General features: G+C 42.6%; 1 protein-coding gene across 8 annotated transcripts in view; it reads right to left on the minus strand.

Annotated features, from left to right (window-relative positions):
• WDR37 (WD repeat domain 37) overlaps window positions 1–27,769 on the minus strand; it is a 248,229-nt gene that overhangs the window by 94,152 nt on the left and 126,308 nt on the right. For all 8 annotated transcript variants that reach the window (XR_011020768.1, XM_068235817.1, XM_068235816.1 and 5 more), the window contains 3 exons: window positions 15,000–15,096; window positions 5,026–5,121; window positions 1,782–1,846 (listed from right to left, as the gene is read on the minus strand). Coding sequence is in view for 7 of the 8 variants with exons in the window: in XM_068235817.1 (XP_068091918.1) it covers window positions 1,782–1,846; window positions 5,026–5,121; window positions 15,000–15,096 (258 nt within the window). In the remaining variant the exon portion in view is untranslated. The remainder of the gene's footprint in view (window positions 1–1,781; window positions 1,847–5,025; window positions 5,122–14,999; window positions 15,097–27,769) is intronic.

Here is a 27,769-nt window from a genome sequence, read left to right on the forward strand (position 1 = left end):
TGGCAGGCTTTGGACCAGACCATCTCCTTATGTGGGGGTTCCCAGTGTGTCCTTTATTCTTTACAAAAAGCACACACATACACACATAGAAATGATCTATATAAAGATAAAAATGTTGACCAGCCCCCCTATTTTGGCAGATGGACTGAGCAACTGCCCTTCAGTAGGTGCTTTTGAAAATAAAGAAAACTCTAAAAAATACCTCACGGGAAGATGGACTAGTCCAAAAGCTGTCAGAATTTTACTGTTTACTGTAAGATGCCCATCTGATTAGATAATTATGGAATCAGATGAAAATCGGTACCACCAAGTACATGCCCGATCAAACATGCGACCGATTTTGGGTCAAGCATGTTGATCAGACATGCTGCAAGATGTCGGCCATCATGGTCAACCGGGTGCACGGCAAGAGACATCTGGATGAGCAACGAAACCCCGCTAATGTCCAATGTGCCCACCAGCGCTAAGCGCACTATACGTTACCTGGTTGTGTCCGCCGCTGGCTCCAGGCTCCGCCCATACATGCGCACTACATGGTTGCCAGAGTAACGTGGGTGCATGTGGAACATCACATATGCGCCTACGTGCACACAAGCAACCACATTGGGGCGCGTGTATGGGCGGAGGACGGAGCCAGTGGCGGACACAGACAGGTAATGTATAGTGCACTGAACACCAAGGGGCACATTGGACATTAGGGGGGACACTGTCTGGCGGCGAATGCACGTCACAAGGCCGATTCCCAAAGAAGTATGGTTTTTCCAGAGTAAACTGAGCCATAAATTACTTTTCTCCAATGTTGCAGTCACTTACAGAAGTGACAGGTTTTGGACTAGTCGATCTCTTCATAGGGGATTCTCAGCAAGGCTTTTACGCTTTACAAAGATATTCCCTAAAAATGATTTAAACAATTGATGCTGGCCAGCTTCCCTGCTTACTAAAAAGGAGAAGGAGAGGAGCGCTCTCTGGTGCATTAACGTTTTTAATTTTGCTTTTTGCACAAGGACAAAGAGTAAAACTTACAATGTTAAAAAGTAAAACAAAGCTCATCACAATGTTGTATATCACCGTGTCCTAGATGTAATATCACCAATCTGGGCTCCTCCACACTATGGCCAGTAGATGTGGTAATCCTAAGGATCCAGTTACACCAGCGGGATGGGGTACACGGGAGTTAGCGGCAGCTTCCCTGTGCCTAGGACGTCATGACGCGTTTCGGCGTTCCACGCCTTCGTTTGAATTGTTGCTTTCCCTGCTTACTACTCAGTTTTTTGGCAGTTGGACAGAGCAACTGCCATTCACTAAGTGCTTTTGAAAATAAATAAATCCCTGAGAATCCCCTATGAAAAGATGAACTAGTCCAAAACCTGTCACTTCTGTCAGATTTCTACTAGATACTGTAAGTGACAGCAACATACGAGAAAAGTAATTTATTGCTCTTTTTACTCTGCAAAAAAAAAATTCGCCATAGTGCCCCTATAAGCAACAGGAACATGGGAAAAAGTTATTTATAGCACAGTTTAATCTAAGAGAAATTATTTTTTTTCTGTATGTGTACACATGCATTTTAAAGTGTTCGCAATAGTCCTATAAACTTCCCCACCATACATAAATGCTTTTAGTCCTCAGAGATAAAAAGGTCACATGATCAGATCATAAGGAAGAACTAAAACATGTTACAATCAGCATTTCAAGTTACACCTGCCATCCAGGCATACGCTTCTGTTAGAAGCTGTGACTAGATGACTAGGAATGCAAGGAACACCACCTTTGAAAATTACCTTGCTGGTAGAAGCCTTGTAAGTGGTCTTCAGCTTCTGTGACAATTGGCTGGTGCTGTGACTGGCTGCAAATGAAAAAAAATAAAATAAAAAAATAAAAAAATAAAAAGACATTTAACATAAATAATAGAAACATTCAATAGAATTGTCACAAGAGACTGAATACCAAGCAGTTCAGCAGGAAAGCCTCAGGAAAAACTCTGTCCTTAATAATTATCTCCTGTATTGGCTGAATGTCTGAAGTCATTGTCTGCACTGTGTAGCAACACAACCATGTACAGGCTTCAGCTAGCAGCAGATGTGCACAGCATGATGCAGCTACCATCCTGCCTCATAGGAGTGATCTGCAAAGCAGCATAGGAGAGGAGCGTGGGAGAGAGGGAAGAATCCTGCAGCTAGCAGAAGGGGGTACGAGAGAGTGGAAAAAGATCCAGACAACAGAGTTACCTTGGTGCATTAATATAGTATTTAAAAAGTGGGGTGTGGCAGATGCAATCTTAACCTCCTTTTCTTAAAAAAAAACAAAAATAAACACATCTATTTTCCCGTTAAGCATATACTGTAATCTGCCTCTATAAGCCACTAAGTCATATTGCCCTTACTCCTGACAATAATAAAATTCATACCCAAACTCCAGCCCCGAAACTAGCAAAACATTGCTATTGCTATTAATTTTGGTTTCACTACCATTTATATGCAGATGATACACAACTTGGCCATAGAATTTTAAGACGAACTCCAGTGAGAATAATGTAATAAAAAAGTGCTTAATTTTTACCATAGTTACGTATAAATGATTTACGGTAGTCAGTGTTTGCCCATTGTAAAATCTTTCCTCTCCCTGATTTACATTCTGACATTTATCACATGGTGAAATTTTTACTGCTGGCAGGTGATGTCAGTGGAAGGAGATGCGGTTTGCTTTTTTTGGCAGTTGTAAACAGCTGTAGTTCTGCGCCTGCGCAATCCGCTCCGGCCCACGTGGCGGTGATTGACAGCACCGCTTGCGCAGGCGCAGTACAGAGTGACCTGGTCCGGGACGGAGCTGCGGCAAACGGCTGCAGGGAGAGCTGCGGTGAGGGACATGCTGGGAGCTTGGGGCTGGAGGAAGCCCCCGGTAAGTAGCACTCATTTTACATTATTTTCCCTGATGACTCCTTTAAGCTATTTAGCCTCCCTTCGGCGGGGAAACAGCGGTATTTGACCAAAACGGTTGAATACCGATACGGGGGAGCTAGTGCAACAGCGGGGACCATGACAGGAGAGGGAATGCTCTATGGGACCAGAGCCTCCCTCTCCTTAGGTGAGTTTTTACGCATTGAACCAGTAATGCGTAAAAAATGTATGCGTTAATGTTCCTGCACTAGCTGGAATGCGTAAAAATGTACGCAATGCGCCCAGCCGACCTCTGAGGTCGGCAAGCTGCCAGCGGGGGACTGGAGCAGCAGTGAATGACTACGAGAGCACAGGATGGCTGCATGGGGCTGGTAGAAGCCCCAGGTGAATGAAACTCATTTTTTGTTTTTGCTTGAACCTTCCCTTTAAAGGAATACTATTGATTCACATATTTTTTTCAATTGACACAGGAATTGTTTGGGAAGTGCTGCTAATTACTGGTGTATACATTTTAGTAGCAACCTCTTTGTTTACTGTTAGCAAAATACTTTCAAACTTCACTGAAGCCAAAACTGGCTGACTGAGCCATGAGGAGAGGGGAAATTCCCCTCACACTTGATCAGGTAACTCTATGTGTAGCTCTGTGTGTGACAGAGAAGAGAGCTCCAAACAGCTGCAGATTCTGTGTCCTGTGTTTCTGACTGAGGTGTGTGAAGAGAGCAGAGGAAATGTAACTAATTGTCACAGCTTTTCATACTGTTTTTGCTTTCAGAGTTTGATATGTTTGATATTTGCTTTCTGTAGTCTGATATGCAACTCTGGCTGTGCATTGAAGCAGACACCCCTTCTGCAATTGATTTGTCCCAATATAGCTAAATCCTACCCTCAATAAATTACAGCTTTTGCCTCTGATCTTTAACATGAAAAGTAGGAAAATGTTTACACAGCTACTTAGACATTATTTGCACACTGTCATTTTAGAACACTTGGGTATCGATAGTATTCCTTTAATAAAAATTGGACTTTTAATGCACGGCCGGTGCACCGGGATTCTTCTCTTTTATGATGCATATGGCTTGCTGGTGTGCTACTACTCCCGATGTAGGAGTGGAATGGTTGTAGCGACCTGCCCTGTTTCATCTTAACTCTAACCTACAAAGCTCTCCACAATCTCTCTCCTGTGTACATCTCCTCACTAGTTTCCAGACACCAACCCAACTGCAATCTCAGACCTGCACATGACATTTTGTCATAGTCTTCTAGAATCAAATCCCTGCATTCACGTATACAAAGGTTTTGCACGTGCTTCACCCCTCCTCTGGAATGCACTCCCACGGCACATCAGTCACTCTGCAACCTTTGAAATCTTTAAACCCTAACTCAAAACTTATTTTCTTGACAAGCATATGCTCTAACTTCCCCCCTCGCTAACTGTAGCCATTCCCCATCCAACCCCTGGCCAAGTTGCACTCCTTACTAGACCACCTAACAACACACTGCCTCTAGGTATGATTATTGCATACTACTCCACCTCTTGTAACCCTCCCCCCCCCCCCCCCCCCCCCCCCCGTTCCTCTAGACTGTATGCTCGGGAGGGCAGGGCTCTCACCCTTTTGTGTCTATGACTTCGATATACATTTTATTAATCCTGCTATTTTTATCACTGTTACCGCAAACTCAGTATTTTATACACCAATCCTGCATTTTGTATATCGGTGTATACCATTATGTACCCCTTGTTTGTTTCTTACTTTGTACAGCGCCATGGAATTTGTTGGGGCTTTATAAATCAATAATAATAACAACATTATTATTATGGGACACGGAATCTAAATAGCTCAGTCCCCTGGAGCCCCTGAGACCCTACTGTACAGAGTCAACTATTTTCCTGCCTTTTCCAATATTGCATCGAGTCCCTCCTAACCTTCCGCCCAGTGAGTCATCATTCCCATCACATTTCGTTTTACTTACATTGCCGATCTAGACTGGTTCACTTTAAACCAAGGAATAAAGATGGCCACTTCCTGCCTGTTCCTGTCACTATAAATCTCTGTTAACAGCACATCTGCACACCGACACTGCAATTCTTACGCCGGGTAGCAAGATTGGTTTTGTAGCAGTCATTTACCTTTTGTTTTCATTTGACCTTTACTTAATTCAGCTCCATCGATCGTCTGTCCTTCCACCGCCAGGCGCTCATTCAATGTGTCTATTTCACGCCGCACTTCAATAAAACATAACAGGCAATTAGCATTTAAGGGAAAAAAAATACAATTCTTTCAGCAGCACAAAAGTGTCATTTATTGAAGCAATTTCACAGCACCAAATCATGTCTAGAAAAATTTTCTGCAAACCAGTCGGTGTGCCCTGGCGACCCCCGTCCTTGAAAAGCAGGGCTGTGGAGTCGGTCCAAAAATCCACCGACTCCGACTCCTCAATTTAGGATTCCACCGACTCCTAATTTGCATATTACAATTTTGTTGATTAACAGTATGTAACGTGAAATTCGTCTCTTAACTGCCAACGCTTAGGAATTTTACAAGACAACGGAAGTGAGAAGGATATGTAGACTACTATATTTATTCCCTTTAGACTAAAACTAGTCCTTGGTAAGAGTACTTGTAAAAGGTACAGACCGGAACAAAGAACATCTATCAGGCCCTAGGCAATGTAACTGTGGGTACATGTAAGAATGATGTGCAGGTACTCTGCAGGGGAATGAGGAGATTCTTCCTCTATTACACATTCTTCATGTACAATCTGAAACAGGTTTATGGGTGATAGACAACACCTCTGTGTTCAATGTGCACAACATTCTCAGTGGATTCCCTGCAGCTCTGTGGGGAGAGCATATGTAGAGTATAGTACTACTGTGTAACAAAGTAAACCTGAGACAGATGAAATTAAAGTTTCATACATACCTGGGGCTTCCTCCAGCCGCCTTCAGGATAATCAGTCCCTCGCTGTCCTCCTCCGCCACCTGGATCTTCTGCTAGGAGTCCAGGTACTTGAGCCAGTCTGGTGTAGTGCGCATGCACACACTCCGCCGCCGGGAGCATACTACACCTGCGCAGCACTATTGTGAAGGTGCTGAACGCTCCTGGCTGTGGAAGCGGCACGTAGCCAGACTGCTCTGACTGGCTGAATTACCTGGACTCATAGCAGAAGATCCAGGTGCCGGAGGAGGACAGCGAGGGACCAAATGGCCTGAAGGGGGCTGGAGGAAGCGCCAGGTATGTATAAAGCTTTTCTTTTAATTCGCCTCAGGTACCCTTTAATTCATAATCAGTAAACCAAATTTTAACAACATATCAAATTATTTGATTTCATGAGCAAAGAGAGCGCATACATTTGCATAAACCAGCATCAATGCAGAATTATTTCCATCTCATTGACCATCTCTATTAGTGACACGACTACACATCAGGCTTTATACTTACAGCATAGATGTTATTTCGTATATATAAGAGATTCCTGTGTACACATCATATATACAGTCAAAATCAGATATGTATATCTGATTTTAAAAATACGGGGACTGCTTTATTGAAGCACATAAAGGGGAAGAGGTGCCCAAGTAGGATAAAAACTTCTAAAAGCAGTTTAAAAGCGAAAAAGTAGCGAGGTGTCTTACCTCAATGACGAAATCCTTGTAAACATACAAAAGATTTTTATTGAGCACAGGCAACGCGTTTCGCGGGTCCGAGCCCGCTTCCTCAGGCCAATACAAATGCCTATAACGGTACAGAGGACTCCTCAATATATAATAAAAAATAAATGTTTATATATTGTAATCACAGAGATAATAAATAATCAAGTAATCAATCAATCGATCAATGTTACAGACTGCATCAAAACACCCTATTTTTATATTATTTTTACATATACAGATATGCCCAGAATGATTGTGGGGGTATAATTTCTAGAATAGGTTATAGAGACAAGGTAATCACCTTTTATGGTTCAACTCATCAAGGTATAATATTAAGAGTTTAATCACATTTTGCTTTTATTTAGGCATACCTGCATATGTACTCGTATGCATTTTTTCACATATGTCCTAGTAAAACATTATAAGAGAATTGTCCTGATCATAATAGACAAAAATAGGACAATATAAAATATTAATAATAATATAATAATAGATAAGATAGGCACTATATAAAATTATAAATATAAAAAATTATCATTAGGAACTATGTGAAAACACGCTATCTAATTAATATAAAAGATAATTGAGCGCATGTATAAATAAATACATATAGAAATGAGATTACATACATCATAACCCATCTCAATAGACTTGGCCAGTATAAGGAAAAATGACATACCGCAGGAAGCGCTGGAGCTGGAGCTCAGCACTGACCTGCATACTAAAATCCAGCTGGTCCGTAACAAGTAAAAACATAATGGTGCATAGTGCATAAGACAGACAAGTATACATACATCTACCACATATGTCAGCAGGGGGAGCGCTGGGGCAAACTGAAATACTCACCAACAGACAAATACCAATCGGCATGGGGAGCCTCTATAGAGGGCACTGCAGAGATCAAATATATAAACAATGGTGAAGTGTCGGCGGCCGCAAATCTGCGCGCTTCTGCACTATGCACCATTATGTTTTTACTTGTTACGGACCAGCTGGATTTTAGTATGCAGGTCAGCGCTGAGCTCCAGCTCCAGCGCTTCCTGCGGTATGTCATTTTTCCTTATACTGGCCAAGTCTATTGAGATGGGTTATGATGTATGTAATCTCATTTCTATATGTATTTATTTATACATGCGCTCAATTATCTTTTATATTAATTAGATAGCGTGTGTTCAGATAGTTCCTAATGATAGTTTTTTATATTTAATATTTATAATTTTATATAGTGCCTATCTTATCTATTATATTATTATTAATATTTTATATTGTCCTATTTTTGTCTATTATGATCAGGACAATTCTCTTATAATGTTTTACTAGGACATATGTCTAAATAAAAGCAAAATGTGATTAAAGGGGTTCTTTCGCGAAAAAAGTAGGCAGTTAAAAAATGTGACAGATGACAGGTTTTGGGCCAGTCCATCTTTTTAAGGGGGATTCTCAGGGCTTTCTTTGTTTTCAACAGCATTTCCTGAACAACAGTTGCAAAATCTAACTGACATAATAGTGTGCAAGTGATTAGGGAGGTCGGCTGGTATCTTGCTATTTTGGCAGTTAAACTGCTGTTCAGGAAATGCTGTTGAAAACAAAGAAAGCCCTGAGAATCCCCCTTAAAAAGATGGACTGGCCCAAAACCTGTCATCTGTCACATTTTTTAACTGCCTACTTTTTTCGCGAAAGAACCCCTTTAAACTCTTAATATTATACCTTGATGAGTTAAACCATAAAAGGTGATTACCTTGTCTCTATAACCTATTCTAGAAATTATACCCCCACAATCATTCTGGGCATATCTGTATATGTAAAAATAATATAAAAATAGGGTGTTTTGATGCAGTCTGTAACATTGATCGATTGATTGATTACTTGATTATTTATTATCTCTGTGATTACAATATATACCGTATATACTCGCATATAAGCCGACCCGCATATAAGCCGACCCCCCAACTTTTACCTGAAAAAACAGGGGAAAATGATTGACCCCCATATAAGCCGGGGGTAGGAAATGCTGGCCGCCTTATTCCCCTAGTGTGTCCCAGTATAGCTAGTAAAGTGCCCAGTATGGGTAGGTAGTGCCCCAGTATAGCTAGTATAGTGCCCAGTATAGCTAGTATAGTGCTCAGTATAGCTAGTATAGTGCCCCAGTTTAGCTAGTATAGTGCCCCAGTTTAGCTAGTATAGTGCTCAGTATAGCTAGTATAGTGCTCAGTATAGCTAGTATAGTGCTCAGTATAGCTAGTATAGTGCTCAGTATAGCTAGTATAGTGCTCAGTATAGCTAGTATAGTGCTCAGTATAGCTAGTATAGTGCTCAGTATAGCTAGTATAGTGCTCAGTATAGCTAGTATAGTGCTCAGTATAGCTAGTATAGTGCTCAGTATAGCTAGTATAGTGCTCAGTATAGCTAGTATAGTGCCCAGTATAGCTAGTATAGTGCTCCAGTTTAGCTAGTATAGTGCCCCAGTTTAGCTAGTATAGTGCCCCAGTTTAGCTAGTATAGTGCCCCAGTTTAGCTAGTATAGTGCTCAGTATAGCTAGTATAGTGCTCAGTATAGCTAGTATAGTGCTCAGTATAGCTAGTATAGTGCTCAGTATAGCTAGTATAGTGCTCAGTATAGCTAGTATAGTGCTCAGTATAGCTAGTATAGTGCTCAGTATAGCTAGTATAGTGCTCAGTATAGCTAGTATAGTGCCCAGTATAGCTAGTATAGTGCTCAGTTTAGCTAGTATAGTGCCCCAGTTTAGCTAGTATAGTGCCCCAGTTTAGCTAGTATAGTGCTCAGTATAGCTAGTATAGTGCCCAGTATAGCTAGTATAGTGCTCAGTTTAGCTAGTATAGTGCCCCAGTTTAGCTAGTATAGTGCCCCAGTTTAGCTAGTATAGTGCCCCAGTTTAGCTAGTATAGTGCTCAGTATAGCTAGTATAGTGCCCTGCCCCGCACTGCCCCACACGCTCCCTCCCTCCCTCCGCGGCCGCTGCTGCTGCTGCTATTACCTGCTTCAGCGGCCTGCTTCCTAATCCGGGTTCCCCTCTTCATCCTGCGGACTCCGTAAGTGTATCACAGCAGCGCGCCCGGCGCTGCTGCTGTGACGATGCAGGGGCCAGGAAAGAGCGGTTCCCCTGGTAACGGCGATGCGCCGTTACCAGGGGAACCGCTCTTTCCTGCCCCCTGCATCGTCACAGCAGCAGCGCCGGGCGCGCTGCTGTGATACACTTACGGAGTCCGCAGGATGAAGAGGGGAACCCGGATTAGGAAGCGGCCGCTGAAGCAGGTAATAGCAGCAGCAGCGGCCGCGGAGGGAGGGGGCGAGCAAGCGGGCGGGGGGCGCAGACCACCACCCACGACTCGCATACAAGCCGACCCCCCAACTTTTGGCCCCCTTTTTGGGGGTCAAAAATTCGGCTTGTATGCGAGTATATACGGTAAGCATTTATTTTTTATTATATATTGAGGAGTCCTCTGTACCGTTATAGGCACTTGTATTGGCCTGAGGAAGCGGGCTCGGACCCGCGAAACGCGTTGCCTGTGCTCAAAAATCTTTTGTATGTTTACAAGGATTTCGTCATTGAGGTAAGACACCTCACTACTTTTTCGCTTTTAAACTGCTTTTAGAAGTTTATCCTACTTGGGTGCCTCTTTCCCTTTATGTGCATAGTATTAACCCCAGCACAGACTTGGTGCGAGGGGTGGTGACAGAACACCCGTGGTGCCTACCTGGGTAGACACCTGTCTCCTTTTTCTTCAAGAGAGCGACCACATCGAGGTCCATGTTGGACCACCCCGAGTGCAGCCGGGTTTGTGATCTCCACCTGCTTCTTGTGATCGGTTGCCCTATGCAACCCTCCTTTGTGAGTAGTGATTTTACTGTCTTTTTCACACAACATTGATTTCTGACGTATTGCACTACTGGGCTCCCGTTTTTGTTTCCTGTATCTTTTCTGCAGGGTGTCAAGACACCCCCACATCTCCCGCTTTATTGAAGCAGCACAAGTAACTAATTTTGATTGGATTATTTCATTTTTGTGGACTGAACACAGCTATTACTGTATATATATTGTATATATACATTATTTTTAATATACATATATACATTATCTGAGAAATAGAACATTTTATCATATTTTCTATTTTAATTACAGTTACAAATTCATTAGGAGTCGGCGCATTTTTTCCCGACTCAGACTCCAGGCACCCAAAACTGCTCCGACTCCACAGCCCTGTTTAAAAGTGGCTAAAATATATTACATTATGTACGGTATTGAATCAACAAGTAAATAGTTTAAGTGTACCCACTTTAACTATTTTTTTTTTTTTTTATATGATCCGATTTTTGATCCCAATTAAAAACGTAGCAGCATGCAGTGTTTTTTTTTTTTCTTTACAAAAAGAGGGACACAAAGCCCAAGTCAATGCAGTATGCACTAGTAAAAGACACAGAATTGCATGGCATAGTACCAGACCTGTTTTGTACATGCTTCATCTTATTGCCTGAGGAAGCGGGTCACTACCGAGAAACGCGTATTTTACTGGAGTACGCAAATAAATTGTTTTGCTGAAAATTGATTGGCATTTTCTTGTGTCTGCCTGGAGGAGGTAAGTCCACAACTACCTCCTCACTTTTAAACGTTTTAGATCTTTTTATCCTTCTGGTGCCTCTGTATCCATACTACGTTATTTAAAAAAAAAAAAAAATCTGAATCAAAAATAGGATCGTATAAAAAAAAAACAAAAAAAACAAAAAAAAAAAACGGAATCGCATGTAGAGTGCAAGCGGCCTCAGGAGGAGGAGGATAAATATAAATGTTTATCTCACCTTGGGTTCACTTTAACCACTTCCCGACTGCCGCATGTACAAATGGCGGCCGGGAAGTGGACCCCGCAAGGACCGCCGCATATACAAATGGCGACCGGGAAGTGGACCCCACAAGGACCACCGCATGTACAAATGGCGGCGGTCCTTGAACGGGCATGGGCGGAGCGATCGAGTCATTCGTGACGCGATCCTCCCCCGGGGACTGGCTCCGCCCCCCTCGCGCTGTAACCCGCCGGCCGTTCGGAAGCGACGGCGGGTTACTAGCACCCGGATCGCTGCATACAAAGTGTATAATACACTTTGTAATGTATACAAAGTGTATTATACAGGCTGCCTCCTGCCCTGGTGGTCCCAGTGTCCGAGGGACCACCAGGGCAGGCTGCAGCCACCCTAGTCTGCACCCAAGCACACTGATTTCCCCCCCCCCCTGCCCACAGCACCCCTCAGACCCCCCCCCCCCCTGCCCATCCCCCAGACCACTGTTTGCACCCAATCACCCCCCTAATCACCCATCAATCACTCCCTGTCACTATCTGTCAACGCTATTTTTTTTTATGCCCTAAACTGCCCCCTGCTCCCTCCTGATCACCCCCCCACTCCTCAGATTCTCCCCAGACACCCCCCCCCCCCCCCCCGCTTGTAGTGTATGGTATGCATCTGTCCCCCTGATCTCCTGTCAATCAACCATCAATCGCCCATCAATCACCCCCTGTCACTGCCACCCATCAATCAGCCCCTAACCTGCCCCTTGCGGGCAATCTGATCACCCACCCACACCAATAGATTGACCGCAGATCCGACGTCAGATCACCTCCCAAGTGCATTGTTTACATCTGTTCTCTACCCTAAACACCCACTAATTACCCATCAATCATCCCCTGTCATTGCTACCTATCAGATTAGACCCCTATCTGCCCCTAGGGCACTCAATCACCCGCCTACACCCTCCGAACGCCCTCAGACCCCAGCCCTGATCACCTCGCCAGTGCATTGCTTGCATCTATTCCCCCCTCTAATCAAACCTTGAGACACCCATCAATCACCTCCTGTCACCCCCTAGCACACCTACCCATCAGATCAGGCCCAAATTTGCCCCGTGTGGGCTCCTGATCACTCGGCCAAACCCTCGGATCCCCCTCAGACCCCCTTCCGATCACCTCCCCAGTGCATTGATTGCATCTATTTTCCCCTCTAACCACCCCCTGAGACACCCATCAATCACCTCCTGTCACCCCCCTAGCACTCCTATCCATCAGATCAGGCCCAATACAACCTGTCATCTAAAAGGCCACCCTGCTTATGACCGGTTCCACAAAATTCGTCCCCTCAGACCACCTGTCATCAAAATTTGCAGATGCTTATACCCCTGAACAGTCATTTTGAGACATTTGGTTTCCAGACTACTCACGGTTTTGGGCCCGTAAAATGCCAGGGCGGTATAGGAACCCACAAGTGACCCCATTTTAGAAAAAAAGACACCCCAAGGTATTCTGTTAGGTGTATGACGAGTTCATAGAAGATTTTATTTTTTGTCAAAAGTTAGCGGAAATTGATTTGTTATTGTTTTTTTTTTTTTTCCACAAAGTGTCATTTTTCACTAACTTGTGACAAAAAATAAAATCTTCTATGAACTCGCCATACACCTAACGGAATACCTTGGGGTGTCTTCTTTCTAAAATGGGGTCACTTGTGGGGTTCCTATACTGCCCTGGCATTTTAGGGGCCCTAAACCGTGAGGAGTAATCTTGAAAACAAATGCCTCAAAAGGGAAAAATCACTTTTTGCACCATAGTTTGTAAACGCTATAACTTTTACCCAAACCAATCCATATAGGCTGAATGGGTTTTTGTTTTTTTATTAAAAACATGTTTGTCCACATTTTTCATGCTGCATGTATACAGAAATTTTACTTTATTTGAAAAATGTCAGCACAGAAAGTTAAAAAAAAAATCTTTTTGACAAAAATTCATGTCTTTTTTGATGAATATAATAAAAAGTAAAAATCGCAGCAGCTTTATTAGTGACAAGAAAAGGAGCCAAAATTCATTTCGGTGGTAGGTTGTATGAGCGAGCAATAAACCGTGAAAGCTACAGTGGTCTGAATGGGAAAAAAGGGTCTGGTCCTTAAGGGGGGTAAAGCCCACGGTCCTCAAGTGGTTAAAGCGGATCCGAGATGAATAACTAACTATAACAAGTAACTTGTCTATATATTTTATCTAAAGTTTAGATAGCTTACACAGCAAATCTAGCTGCAAACAGCTTCAACAGAATGATTATTTCTTCCTGTGTTACAATGACAGCAGCCATGTTGTTTGTAAACATTACACAGAGGCAAAGCTGCTCTGCATCTCCAGCACTCAGCCTGTGTAAACCTAATCCCCCCTCCTCCTCCCCTCTGCCTCTGAAATCTCTGGCTAGTAACACCTCCCCCTCCTCCTGCCCAGACTGAGATTCCATAAACCCTTGCTACTGTCTGGAAATGCCAAGGCTCTCTGAAAAGCTGTGGGCGAGGCTTGTTTAGTTTATAGGGAATTAGAGTATTAAAACAAAAAAGTGCGTGGCTTGAGGAATGCCCTATAAACAATATGAAAGGAACACAATTATGCAATGAGTAAAAGTTTATCTCGGATCCACTTTAAATAAAATTTTACCCGCCTCCATGTAGTATGAGGGCCACCAGATTTTGGATACTATGAACACATTTTGCAAGTAAGCTTGGTCAGTGATCGGCCAAATAAAATTGAAAGTGTGTACCAAATTAAAAGCTGGAGCTCTGTCTACAATCAGCACCACCAGCTGGTAGGAGGTACTACCAAGTAGGAAGAAAAACTCTGACACTGCTGCAACATGAGACCAGCAGCCAGGTTAGAGTGGTAACACAGAAAACAAGGAACAATCTGGATAGTTGCTGTAGCTGTGGACAAGGGGAAATCAGGGGCCAGGTACAGTGAATGATCACTGCACTGTGTCGCTTTACTTACTTAACTGCACTTGAACTTGGGCTATTTGTTGCTTTTGTTAGGCGCTAACTGGACTCTGCCTTGCACTGCTTATATTGCTTTGGTTGTAGAGTCATTAGCTTTATGCAATACACTTTCTCCAACATTTTCCGCTAGAAGATAATTTTCATCTTCTCTTTAAAATAACTTTTCCGTACTCTGAGCATTTTCTTGCTTGCTGCTGGTTTTAATGGCATTATATTGATAAAGTGTGAAATTGAACAAACAATTAAATAAGGGCCATTATTTTGAACAGGCTACACAGAGTCCATCTTTCAATGAAAATTGATGTGTGTAAATCTAGGAGCCTTGTGAACCAGCTGTAATCCGTGTTCTCCCCAGGCAGGGTTGCCAACTCATCCCTTTAAATACTGACACATAAGTTATACAGGTTCTGGGGCTTCTCACAGATAATCAGTGCCTAAACTGCATCTAACTAGCCACAAGACATGTAGAATTCATAAGCTTCCGTATTTAAAGGGATGAGTTGGCAACACTGTCCCCAGGCTCTTTTGCAGTGAGCACAGTTGCCCAAGCACTGCATTCCCCCAATGTGCCTCACCCTGCTACTTTTTCATGCCACCCGGCTAGAAAAAAAATCTGGGTAGAACACTGTGTAATAATGCACTACTTACATTCCAAGTTCTCAATATAAAGATTCTCAAACTCTCTCTCTATCTGTCCAAAGAGGTCCAAGAGTGTGTTCCGCACGGAGGATGGCAACTTGGAATCCTAAAGTAGGAGGCAGAAAGAATTAGATTCACTACCAGTAGGATTTTACAAACAATTGTGAAAGGTCACCTGAATCCTTTGGCATATAGTCAGCATGACCACAAACACACCAGAAGGCAGCTCGGCATTCAGCAGAGACAGTACTGTAGTACACAGGTCTTTAAAGTGAATGGGAACCCATATATAAAAAAAAAAAAAGTCAGATACTCACCTAAGGAGAGGGGGGCTCTGGGTTCCATAGAGCATTCCCTCTCCTCTCCCGGTCCCCGCTGTTGTGCTGGCTCCACCGTAGCAGTATTCAACCGTTTCGGTCAAATACCGCTGTCTCCCGGCCAAAGGGAGGCTTCGGAAATGCTTCGGGAGCCCGAGTGCTAATGAAGATGTGCCGCTCTACACTGCACACGCGTGAGCGCCCTTTATGACGCATTCGCGTGTGCGCCGCCTGTCTTCGGGAGGACTCTGCTCCCGAAGACTTCCGAAGTCCCCTCGGCGGGGGATTGGAATGGGGGAGCCAGCGCAGCACGGAGGGCACCGGGAGAGGAGAGGAATGGCTCAATAGACCGAGCCTTCCCTCTCCTTAGGGGAATATCTGACTTTTCTTTTATTTAAATCCAGGTTCCCATTAGCTTTAACCACTTCAGCCTACAGTGTTGTTCACCTTATGCATCCGAGCAACTTTCACCTCCCATTCACTCGCCAATAACTTTATCACTACTTATCACACTGAAATGATCTATATCTTGTTTTTTCCGCCACCATTTAGGCTTTCTTTGGGTGGTACATTTTGCTAAGAATTATTTTATTCTAAATGCATTTTAACAGGAATTTTAAGAAAGAAATGGAAAAACAAACATTATTTCTCAGTTTTTGACCATTATAGTTTGAAATTAATACATAGTATGCTACCGTAATTAAAACTCATGTATTTTATTTGCCCATTGTCCCGATGATTACACACGTGTAAATTATGTCCCTATCACAATTTATGGCGCCGATATTTTATTTGGAAATAAAGGTATTTTTTCATTTGCGTCCATCACTATTTACAAGCTTATAATTAAAAAAAAAAATAGTATTATACTCACTTGACATGCATCTTTAAAAAAAAGTTCAGACCCTTAACTCCTTTCGGACTGACTCAGTTTAAATCTACGTCGGGCGGGTGGCGCTGCGGTTCTGACCGGACGTAAACTCTACGTCCCATTCACCGCGCGCCCCCGCCGCAATGGGCTGCCCTGCAGCCTCTATGATGGCAGAGCATTGGCTCTTGGCCCTGTCATTACTGTAAGCTGTTCCCATTGGCTTACATTGAGTGACAGGGTCAGGAGCCAATGAAAGCGGCTCCTGACCGGCGCACAGCGCTCTGCCATCATAGAGATGGCAAAGAGCAGCCTGCAGCGGGGACAGAGCGGCGTGACCGGCGGGAGCGACGGATTATTGCAGCGATTCATCAGTATGCGCATTTTAGTGTACCAGCAGCCTCTGGTCCTTAAAGAGACACTGAAGCGAAAAAAAAAATATGATATAATGAATTGGTTGTGTACTATGAATAACTACTAGAAGATTAGCAGCAAAGAAAATATTCTCATACTTTTATTTTCAGGTATATAGTGTTTTTTCTAACATTGCATCATTCTATAATATGTGCAGATTACACAACACTCAGCATTCAAAATGAGTCTTTCAGAGCAGTCTGTGAAGTAATGAACTCTCCTCTGGCAGAGGGAAAGTAAACAGTTCAATTACAGTTGAGATAATAAAAGTCAGATAACAGCCCTCTCCACGACTAACTGGAGAGCTTAAAGGTGGCCATACACTGGCCCGATTCCCGGCCGTTTCGACAGCAGATTCGATCCTGGGATCGAATCTGCTGCCAATCGTTCGCGGTAAACGCCGCCGACGATCCGATTTCCTCCCGAAATCGGATCGGTCCGTCGATCGCGCCGTGCGGGAAATTACCCTCGATCGCCCGCGGGTAAAGTGCGCGTCGCTAGCGGCGGCCGATCCGATGAAAAATACATTACCTGATGCGGGCTCCCGGGCGTCTTCTCCGCATCTTCTCAGCGCTGCACCCGCTCCATCCCGGCGCTTCCTGTGTCACTGCAGTGACCCAGGAAGTTCAAATAGAGGGCGCTCTATTTGAACTTCCTGGTCACGGAGTGACACAGGAAGCGCCGGGATGGAGCGGGTGCAGTGCTGAGAAGATGCCGAGAAGACGCCCGGGAGCCCGCATCAGGTAATGTATGCTTTGGGGGAGGACAGGCGGCAGGAGCAGCTGAACAGATTGTGATCGGTTTCAGGCTGAAATCGATTCACAATCTGTTTGCAGTAAAGGCAGCCATACGATCCCTATCTGATCAGATTCGATCAGATAGGGATCTGTCAGCTGGTCGATCTGATGGCACATCGACCAGTGTATGGCTGCCTTAATAGCTTTTTTGCATAGAGATAACAACTGGAGTTTCTCAACTCTTCCTGTACTGGAAACAATTAGACTGATGTATCTGATCTTAATGTTTTATTTCTTAGCTGTACTACACATACAAATCATAATATCATAATTTTTTTTCCGCTTCAGTGTCTCTTTAAGGGGGCAGAGGCTGCTGGTACCGAAGTGGTTAAGTAACTATTTATGTATTTTTGTTTTTTTTTTAATTGTAATTTTATTTATGAAACATTTTATTTAGGTAATTTTGGTGTAGGAGGTAAACAGTTAATTATTACATGTAACAATGTGTATATTTAATAAAAAATGGATGTGGGTGGAGTTTTACTATTTGGCCACAAGCTGGCCACAGTCAAAAAGTCCTGGAAGCGTACAATCTTGCTTCCAGGAACTACAAAGAGGACGGGAAACTATTTTTTTTCCGCAGAAAGACCCCGGCCGAGGCCGTCGATTTTCTCCCGGGGACTTAGATCGATGAATGGGAACAATGTTCCCTTTCATTGATCTCAAGGCTAACAGAAGGCAGCGGGAGCAGCACAGTCTATCTGGACGGATATATCTGTCTAGACAGACTTAAGTGGTTAAAAGACCTCTGTCACGAAAATCTTAAAATTTAAAATATATGTAAATTTAGATAATTAAGAAGTATGTTTTTTCCAGAGTAAAATTAGCCATAAATTACTTTTGTCCAATGTTGCTGTCACTTATAGTAAGTAGTAGAAATCTGACAGAACAGGCAGGTTTTGGACTAGCCCATCTCCTCATGGGGGGGTTCACAGGGATTTCTTTATTTTCAAAATGCACTTAAGGGCCCTTTTCCACTATGGCGTTTGCGACAGCTTAATCGCAAAACGCTAGTGATTTTAATATTGCTACGGTTTGCTTTTTAACATAGGAATCGCGGTAGGTAATTTCCACTACCGCGATTCGTTTTTTACTTGATCGCGATCGCGCCGCGGAGCGATTTTTGCCGCGATTTTGCTATGCAGTGCATAGCATAGCAAAATCGCGATTGCAAACGTCGGGAAAGCGCCGGGAATTTTTTGCTTTTTGCTGATCCGCAATCGCTAGCGTTCAGCGCAAACGCTAGCGATTGCAAGTGGAAAAGGGCCCTAAGTGAATGGCAGTTGCCCTCTCCAACTGCCAAAAAAGTGTATAGTGAGCAGGGAGGCTGGTCAGCATCTTTGTATAAATCTTTTTCAGGGAGTGTCTTTCTAAAGAATAAAGGCCATGCTGAGAATCCCCTATGGAGTTTCTACTACTTACTGTAAATGTCAAAAACATAGGAGAGAAGTAACTTATGGCTCATTATACTCTCAAAGAAACGTACTTCTTATTTGTATGGGTTTTAATTTTTAAGATTTTCGCGACAGTTCCTCTTTAAAGACACACCTTTTAAACTGAAACCAGTTTCAGCAGACAGAGCTTAGAAGAGTAATTACTGGCCTAATTGCTGCAGAAGCCCAGTGCTGGACGAACAGTGTGTGTGTGTGCGTGCGTGCGTGCGTGCGTGCGTGCGTGCGTGTGTGTGTACTCATGGGAAGCAGGTCAGTTACAGAAGACCAATTATGATATATTCCAGGGTGATTTTGCTAAACATGTGATTTGACTTCTATGGGAGAAAGGAGTTTTATAAAAGTTATGCACAGTACACACGATACAATTTTCTGTCAGATTTACAGTCAGGTTGACTATTTCCAACATATCCAATCTGATTTACGATCAATCTTCCATAGAAGTGAATGGAAAATCAATCGGAAATCAGATTGGACATGTTGGAAATAGTCGATCTAACAGTATATCTGCCAGAAAATTGTATTTTGTGTACCTAGACCAGGCATAGGCAAACTTGGCCCTCCAGCTGTTAAGGAACTACAAGATTTGACATGTCGGAAATTATCTATTGAACCATCTATCTGCTGAAAAAAGTTATGGTGTATTCCCAGCATTAGCCAAGGATGCGGCAGATCAGGTGTTACTGACATTGTCAGATATGACAAGATTAGCTGCAGGTTTGTTTCAGGTGTGATTCAGACACTACTGCAATCAAATAGACCAGCAGGACTTCCAGGTAACCGGTATTGTACAAAAGGAAATAAATAAGGCAGCCTCCATATTCATCTCACTACAGTTGCCCATTAAAGAGTGTGGGGAGAAGTGAAGTGAGTGTGGGGTGGAAGGAGGGAAGGGTGAAGTGGGTGTAGGGAGGAGGGTAAAGGGGCTGTGTGGAGGAGGGGAGGAGGGAAAGGTAAAAGTGAGGGGAGACAGATGAAGTAAGAAAATGACTGTGCCAGTAGATAAGGAAGCCCAGGCAGTACCCCCCTCCACACCACCTGTCACTCCAAATGTTCCTTGTGCTGGTGGCTTATGCAGCAGCCCCAGTGCAGTGCAAAGGGATCTATTCCAAAGTGCTGCGGGTTATGAAGATAGTGGTTAGGTAGGGCTGGCGTTGCCAGGACGACTTTATGTAATGACACTGCCTGTAGAACAAGAACACACAAACACTGTCCTTGGAAAAAATGCCTGATGCTGAAGCGGGCCTTGGGTCAAAAAAGGTTGGGGACCACCGCATTATTTAGACAATGTTCCTGCTGAGATCTGGTCTATTATCTATTGGTGCAGAGTGGCAGAACAGTTAAATGATCATTATCTAAAAGAGATCAATCAATAATTTACCTGATCTACCATTAACAGAATAGTTTATGGCCACCTTTAGTGAATTCTGCTGATCTGACAGTTATCTGTTAGGTTCATCTGCCAGCGTGTGGCCTGCACTACATTTTAGAACTAAATGCTTCCTAATGGAAAAAAAAACTAGAACAATTAATATCGTCACCACTCTCTTTCACAGCTTTCCTTATTCTCTTTACACTTCTGCTTACAATATTAAACTGCGCTAGTGGCGTCCAGGGATTTCTACACTACAGGAAATGCATAAATTGGACTTACTAATGGGTTTCTAAAACTCGAGAGTACAATTTGCATTATCCTCCAGATAATGTATGCCATTCCATTACAGCTCTTGATTTCACGAGGATTCAGGCCATCTTCTGTGCAGAAGATTCCAGGTTATTTAATATCAGAGTAACAATACCAGAATACTGCACAATGCTTCATTCGTTAGAAGTTAACCCATTATAGAAAGGATGTACCCTTTTAGCTACCATATACACCTTTTAAAGTACAACTGAAGCTGAATTTAATTTGTTTAATTGAACGTTCCCTGGAGAGAACTTATTGAAAAGCTCCCATAAAACGTATTATCCTTTTTGCAATAAAAGTAGCACGCTCATGCCCATGTAGTGATTCAGCTGACCATCTACCTGCCACACTACCCAATCCTGGTTCCAGTCCACACCCCTCTGTCTAACCTATCCACCTCTACTGGTACCTTCCCCTCTGACTTCAAACAGGCTACCATACTTCCTCCTGCAACACCAAAAAAAACCTCCTCACTCCCATTTAGCTACTGCTGTATCTCCCGCCTCCTCTTTTGCTTCCAAACTCCTGGAGCGTCTAGTCCACCAACACATGACACAATACCTTGGCTCGAACTCCATTGGGCACATTACAATTCGGATTTAACCCGGCACACTCCACCTAGACTTCCTTCACTAAAGTCGTCAATGACCTCACATTCATCAAGTCCAAAAGAAAATATACCATCCTCCTACTACTCAATCTCTCAGCATTCAACAGAGTTGATCATCCCCTGCTCCTCCAATCCCTACAATCTGCAGGCATCTAAGAGCTCAATCTAGCCTGGTTCTCCTGCTACTTCTCAAAGCCTTCCTTTACGACCTCCTTCAATGGCTCCTCCACCCTCCTCTAAGGGGAATGTTCTTGGTTCCTTGCTGTTCTCAGCTACCACCTATGCACAAAATGACCCAGATCTACCTCCATACCACAGACCTATCCACCACCACCATTGGGTTTTCCTTTTTCACAGAGAGGATAATTCTGAACAAATATTGACAGGTAACGTGATTTATACTGCTGCCCCTTATATTTGTTAAAGGAATTCAGAAAAACCAACTATATATATATATATATATATATATATATATATATATATGTGTGTGTATGTATGTGTGTGTATGTATGTGTGTGTATGTATGTGTGTGTATGTATGTGTGTGTATGTATGTGTGTGTATGTATGTGTGTGTATGTATGTATGTGTGTGTATGTATGTATGTGTGTGTATGTATGTATGTGTGTGTATGTATGTATGTGTATGTATGTATGTATGTATGTGTATGTATGTATGTGTGTGTATGTATGTGTGTGTATGTATGTGTATGTATGTATGTATGTATGTGTGTGTATGTATGTGTATGTATGTATGTATGTGTGTGTATGTATGTATGTGTGTGTATGTATGTATGTGTGTGTATGTATGTGTGTGTATGTATGTATGTGTGTGTATGTATATGTGTGTATGTATGTGTGTGTATGTATATGTATATGTGTGTATGTATGTGTGTGAATGTATATGTATATGTGTGTATGTGTGAATGTATATGTATATGTGTGTATGTGTGAATGTATATGTATGTGTGTGTATGTGTGAATGTATATGTATATGTGTGTATGTATGTGTGAATGTATATGTATATGTGTGTATGTATGTGTGAATGTATATGTATATGTGTGTATGTATGTGTGAATGTATATGTATGTGTGTGTATGTATGTGTGAATGTATATGTATGTGTGTGTATGTATGTGTGAATGTATATGTATGTGTGTGTATGTATGTGTGAATGTATATGTATGTGTGTGTATGTATGTGTGAATGTATATGTATGTGTGAATGTATATGTATGTGTGAATGTATATGTATGTGTGAATGTATATGTATGTGTGTGTATGTATGTATGTATGTATGTATGTATGTATGTATGTGTGTGTGTGTGTGTGTGTGTGTGTGTGTGTGTGTGTGTGTGTGTGTGTGTGTGTGTGTGTGTGTGTGTGTGTGTGTGTGTGTGTGTGTGTGTGTGTGTGTGTGTGTGTGTGTGTGTGTGTGTGTATATATATATATATATATATAACACGCATTTTTGGACTATAAGACGCTCCTGACCATAAGACACACTTCGGTTTAGAGGACAAAAAAACCAGGGGAAAAAAAATATATATATATATATATATATATATATATATATATATATATATAAATATATATATATATATATATATATATATATATATATATATATATATATATATATATATATATATATATATATATATATACTAAACCCATGCATGCATGACGAAGGGGACATGCATGCATGGGTTATGCCCCCTTTGTACCTAATGCCCCTGTACCTTTTGTGACTCCCTGTGTCCGCTTCAGTCCTCCTCTACGCCCCCTTGTGTCCTCTATGCCCCTTTGTGCCCCCTGTCTGTCCAGATGTCCTCCTGTGCATAGGCACAGTACATGGAGACCCCAACATTGCAGTTGGTTGGAGGTTTGTATTGCCAGGCGTTCACAAGTCAGGAACTCCCTGTATTTAGACTATAAGACGCAGTGACTTTTTTCCCCCACTTTTGGGGGAGAAAAAGTGAGTCTTATAGGCCAAAAAAAATTTATACACGTGATTAATTTGTAAGCTTAAGCGAAAACCTGCATCTAGTGTAAACAGTAATTGAAAAGAGTTTTGTAACGGCTCCTCTTATCTGTATTTCTCTGTATGGGGGCCTGAGAGGCTTTGGGGAGTCCAAAGACATTCTGACCACACAATCTATTTAGAGCTACCTGCAATGAAATTATCTGCAAAGCGAGGTGTCAGCTGGCTCTATGATGATTACTTCATTTTCAAATTCTGCCGATCATCATAGAGCCAGCTGACACCTCGCTTTGCAGATGATTTCATTGCAGGTAGCTCTAAATAGATTGTGTGGTCAGAATCTCTTTGGACTCCACAAAGCCTCTCAGGCCCCTATACAGAGAAATACAGATAAGAGGAAGTCACGGTAGCCGTTACAAACGCTTTTCAATTACTGTTTACACTAGATACAGGTCTCCGCTTAAGCTTACAAATTAATCATGTGCAAACCCATTCAACCATACAAGTCAATAGAAAGATGGATCACGTTTACAAAGGCAATATACTGCAGCAAAGGCGCTGCTTAAACATGCACTAATGTGACAGGAAATTGTGTAGACTGCAGCTAGATCAATATGTTCTGTTGGTCAGCTTTCATTAAAGCTTATTCAATTTGCTTATGTGAGATCCATGGTTCCTGCCCACACCAATCTGCACTGCGCTATATACAGACTGGATGTTATGAGAGACATGAAGGCTCCCATTGCGGACTTCCTTCTTAAAAACAAAAAAACACTTTCATTACATTCTAAATCATGGCCAGTTCACACTTTGCCAAAGAAGCAGACTATCCATATAGTATGGATACGCTGTACCAATCCAGCAGTCCCATGAAAGGCCTGTTGCACTTTGGACTGGATGCATTCCTTTCTATGGCAATGCAACTGCTTTCTGAAAAAGTTGTGAGGTTGGGACTGTATACTGTGGAAAAGGAATGTACAAACTAAGGCATGAGACCCATCTGCATGTCCATTGGTCCACTGTCATACTCTCTGGGAAGTGATCTGGCAGCAAGCCTAGTGTAATCTAGGGGAGCGGATAGCTACAACTCGGAGGGGAAATAGTAATCAAGATGGGCCTGGAGTTTGTGCAGGAGAAGGGTGAGGCATTTTTCAGCTTCACCCTGCACCAAAATGCCTAATGCTGACAATGAATGGACTTGTAAGCGTTAGCCATTTTGGTACAGGGTGAAGCCAAAAATTGCCTCACCCTAATCTGACCCTCACTCACCTACAACAGTTATTCTAACTGCCTGTTAGTGAGCCTTAGTTCCACGTCAAACTATAATAGTCAGAAGACCAGCACTAGAGCACGATGAGCAGTGGTCCAAAATGGAAGCCTTACATTTTTGTGCTCTTCATTGAGAAATCACTAGGCGCCACTGTCCATGTGCCTTCAGTAGTGTATGACTCACATCTGAAACAAGCATGTGGTTAGCGTGATAAAGCTTTAGGGCCCGTTCTCACTTGAGCGGGAATCGCGCGATTCCAGCTCAAGGCAAACCGCTAGTGGTTTTTACAAAACCACTACAACATGTAACCCTACGGCAGTGTTCTCACAGCCGTGTTTGCGATTAGCGTTAACCACAAACATGTTACATGCAGCGGTTCGCGATTAGCATGCATAGCACCGCTAATGGCGATCGCTCCAAAACCGCCGCAGCGTCCAGTGATTTTTCCATGTTAATCGCCGGAAAATTACTTCTGCAAATGTGAACGGACCCTGAGAGCACCTGATCAGCTTACTTGTCCTGGATCTGTGGCTCATTCGTGGCAGTGGAGTGACAGGTCTGATGATCAATTAGCAAGTTTGGAAGCTTCCACATCCCTCTCACTACAGCAGTGTTCTCCCCAGGCTATTTTAGCCGTGTGCTCCACCCGGCTATTTTTGATAAGCAAGCGGTTGTCATTGGCTCACTTCCTCCTCCTCCTCCAATGCTGGAAGCAGAGTTGCACCTGCCCTGTATTCCACCATCGCACCCCACCTAGCTACTTTTTCATGCCACCTGCTGGGAAAACATTTCTGGGGAGAACACTGCTACAGGGTCAATTTAAATTAACTAAACTCTTAAACATCTGTTTAGATTACAGCAACCCATTAAAAGATGTATAATTTTTTATTACCCAAGAAGTGCTTCCCCGTCACCTATCATTCTACTGAGCAAAGCCCCCATATTTACCAAAAATATCATGCTATGAAATACCAGCAATTGCCCTACACAGATTAATTGACCAGCCATTACAACAATGCAAAGTTCGGGAGGCAGTCAACTGAGATGGGGCTGGCATGCAGGCAGGTCTGAAATGTGATCCCTAAGCTCAAAATATGAAGTCTCCCAATACAGCTTTGTCCCACTGCCCGATTTCAAATATCTCCTCTAACACCACCCCCAACTCTTGACATAAGGTCTTCACAGCCTAGCCTGCTGGCATTCATTTTGGATTTTTTTATATGCAAGAGCCATTTAACAGAACAGTCTTCTAACTAGATATTGGTTTTTGTTGACCTATATTTAGCTTTTGAAATGGTTGACCATCCCTTGCTACACTAGATACCCTCCTCTCTAAGCCTTTAAAGCCTTATTTTCTCTTGGCTTTCTTCTTATGTCATTCTAACAAAACTTCACAACTGCTCTATGCTCTCTATGTTGGAGTACCACAGGGCTCAGCCCTAAGACCTTTTCTCGATCTACACATATAGTGTTGGACAACAACCAACTCTGTTGTCTATCAATGAATCGTCTGCCAACTCTCCAGCCCATCCAGAATTCTGCTGCTCAACTCATCTATTTCTCCTTGTATTCCTCAGATGTTGCATTTCTCCATCACTCTATCCACCAGTTGCTACTCAAAGCATACAGTTCTAGTTTTGCTTACCTACAAAGCTCAGCTACCACCATACATTGCTATTTTCTATACTCATTTCCAGATACCATCCAAAATGCAATTTCTCTGCCTAGGTTATCCTCATTTACCCTACTCGCCTCTTTCCACTCTGGCATCCAGGGGTTCTCTCCAGTCTCTCCCCTCTTCTGGGACTCTCTCCCTAAAAAAGTTAAACACTTGACCTTTAGAGATTTTCAAATTTAACCTAGAAAGAAATTACCTTTTCACTGACCAAGCCATTCTAGCTGGTTATTGCTTCCAACTAGCTATGCATTTATAACTTACAACTTACCAATCTGCTCCAGATAACATACGTGTCCGGTTTTTATCCTCATTGGCTGTAAGCTTGTATGCGCAGGACTCTCTCCCATTGTATCTTCATAGTACTGTATTTGCTAACTTATCTATGCTGTAATATGTACGAACAGAGGCGCCAAGCAGAGTAAAACAATGTTCTAAAAATGATAAAAAGAGGGAAGTCGAGGTGGACTTACCTCCCTCTGGTAGTGGACATATACTCAAATGCAGAGTAAAAAATATACAATTTATTCACAGCTCCATAAGATCGCAACGCGTTTCGCGGTCAACAGTCCCGCTTCATCAGGCAGTACAGGAGCATATAAAACTGGTTCAGGTCCATAAAGCGTGTGAGCGCCTCTGTCACAGAGGCGCTCACGCTTTATGGACCTGAACCAGTTTTATATGCACCTGTACTGCCTGATGAAGCGGGACTGTTGACCACGAAACGCGTTGCGATTTTATGGAGCTGTGAATAAATTGTATATTTTTTACTCTGCATTTGAGTATATGTCCACTACCAGAGGGAGGTAAGTCCACCTCGACTTCCCTCTTTTTACCATTTTTAGAACATTGTTTTACTCTGCTTGGCGCCTCTGTTCGTACATATTACAGCACGATTAAGTCCACCCCTGGTGGAGGGGTTCTTTCCCCATTTTCCTATCTACAGAGAGCGACTTTTATACCTGAGTGGGGTCAGATACTAACACTCCCCACCTGCCTGTCAAGTGGTTGCCTGATGGTAACCCATATATTGAGCTTACCAGACAATACTGCACTATTGGGCTCTTGTTGTCCTCTGTTTTGTTTTTACAAGTAACTTATCTATGTGTGCTTGATACAAATTGTGCTACAACTATATTTTGATTAAAATTACTGTGGGGTGCATTAACAAGTAGTGACTGAAACTGTGTGTTTTAGGGCAAGATAACACAAACATTAACTTGTCAAACAGTATGAATGAGGCCTATTTGGTATTTCCTAGTCAAAACTCTTACTATACGAGCTGAATTTTGCAAAATAACCCAAACTCAGCTTATTTCTATTTTGTGGGTGAAGAAGACTATTCTTGGAGAACTCAGTATGTACTGTCCTTTGCCGCAACCCAAGTGCAAGAACATGTTCAAGTAACAGCTGGCTAAAACTTGCCAGATCCCCATAAATAAGGAAATAACTAAACAAGACGGCCAGAAAAAACACAAGTCAAACATGAATATGCAAAGCAGACTTGGGAAAAGATCTTCTTCTGCTTTTATTATAGCGGAGAATGATAAATTTCAATAACAAAACGTCAAAACATGCAAGAGTAACACGATGACCAAACAAAAGTAGAATATATGGATAAAATAAAACTTGCAGAGATTAAACAGATGGCTAAATAGCTCATGTTAACATGTTTGAGGGGAACAAAGGTTTGGCAGGCACCAATGTAG

The sequence above is a fragment of the Hyperolius riggenbachi genome, chromosome 5 (genome assembly GCF_040937935.1).
Source record: "Hyperolius riggenbachi isolate aHypRig1 chromosome 5, aHypRig1.pri, whole genome shotgun sequence".
NCBI classification, from domain to species: Eukaryota; Metazoa; Chordata; class Amphibia; order Anura; family Hyperoliidae; genus Hyperolius; species Hyperolius riggenbachi.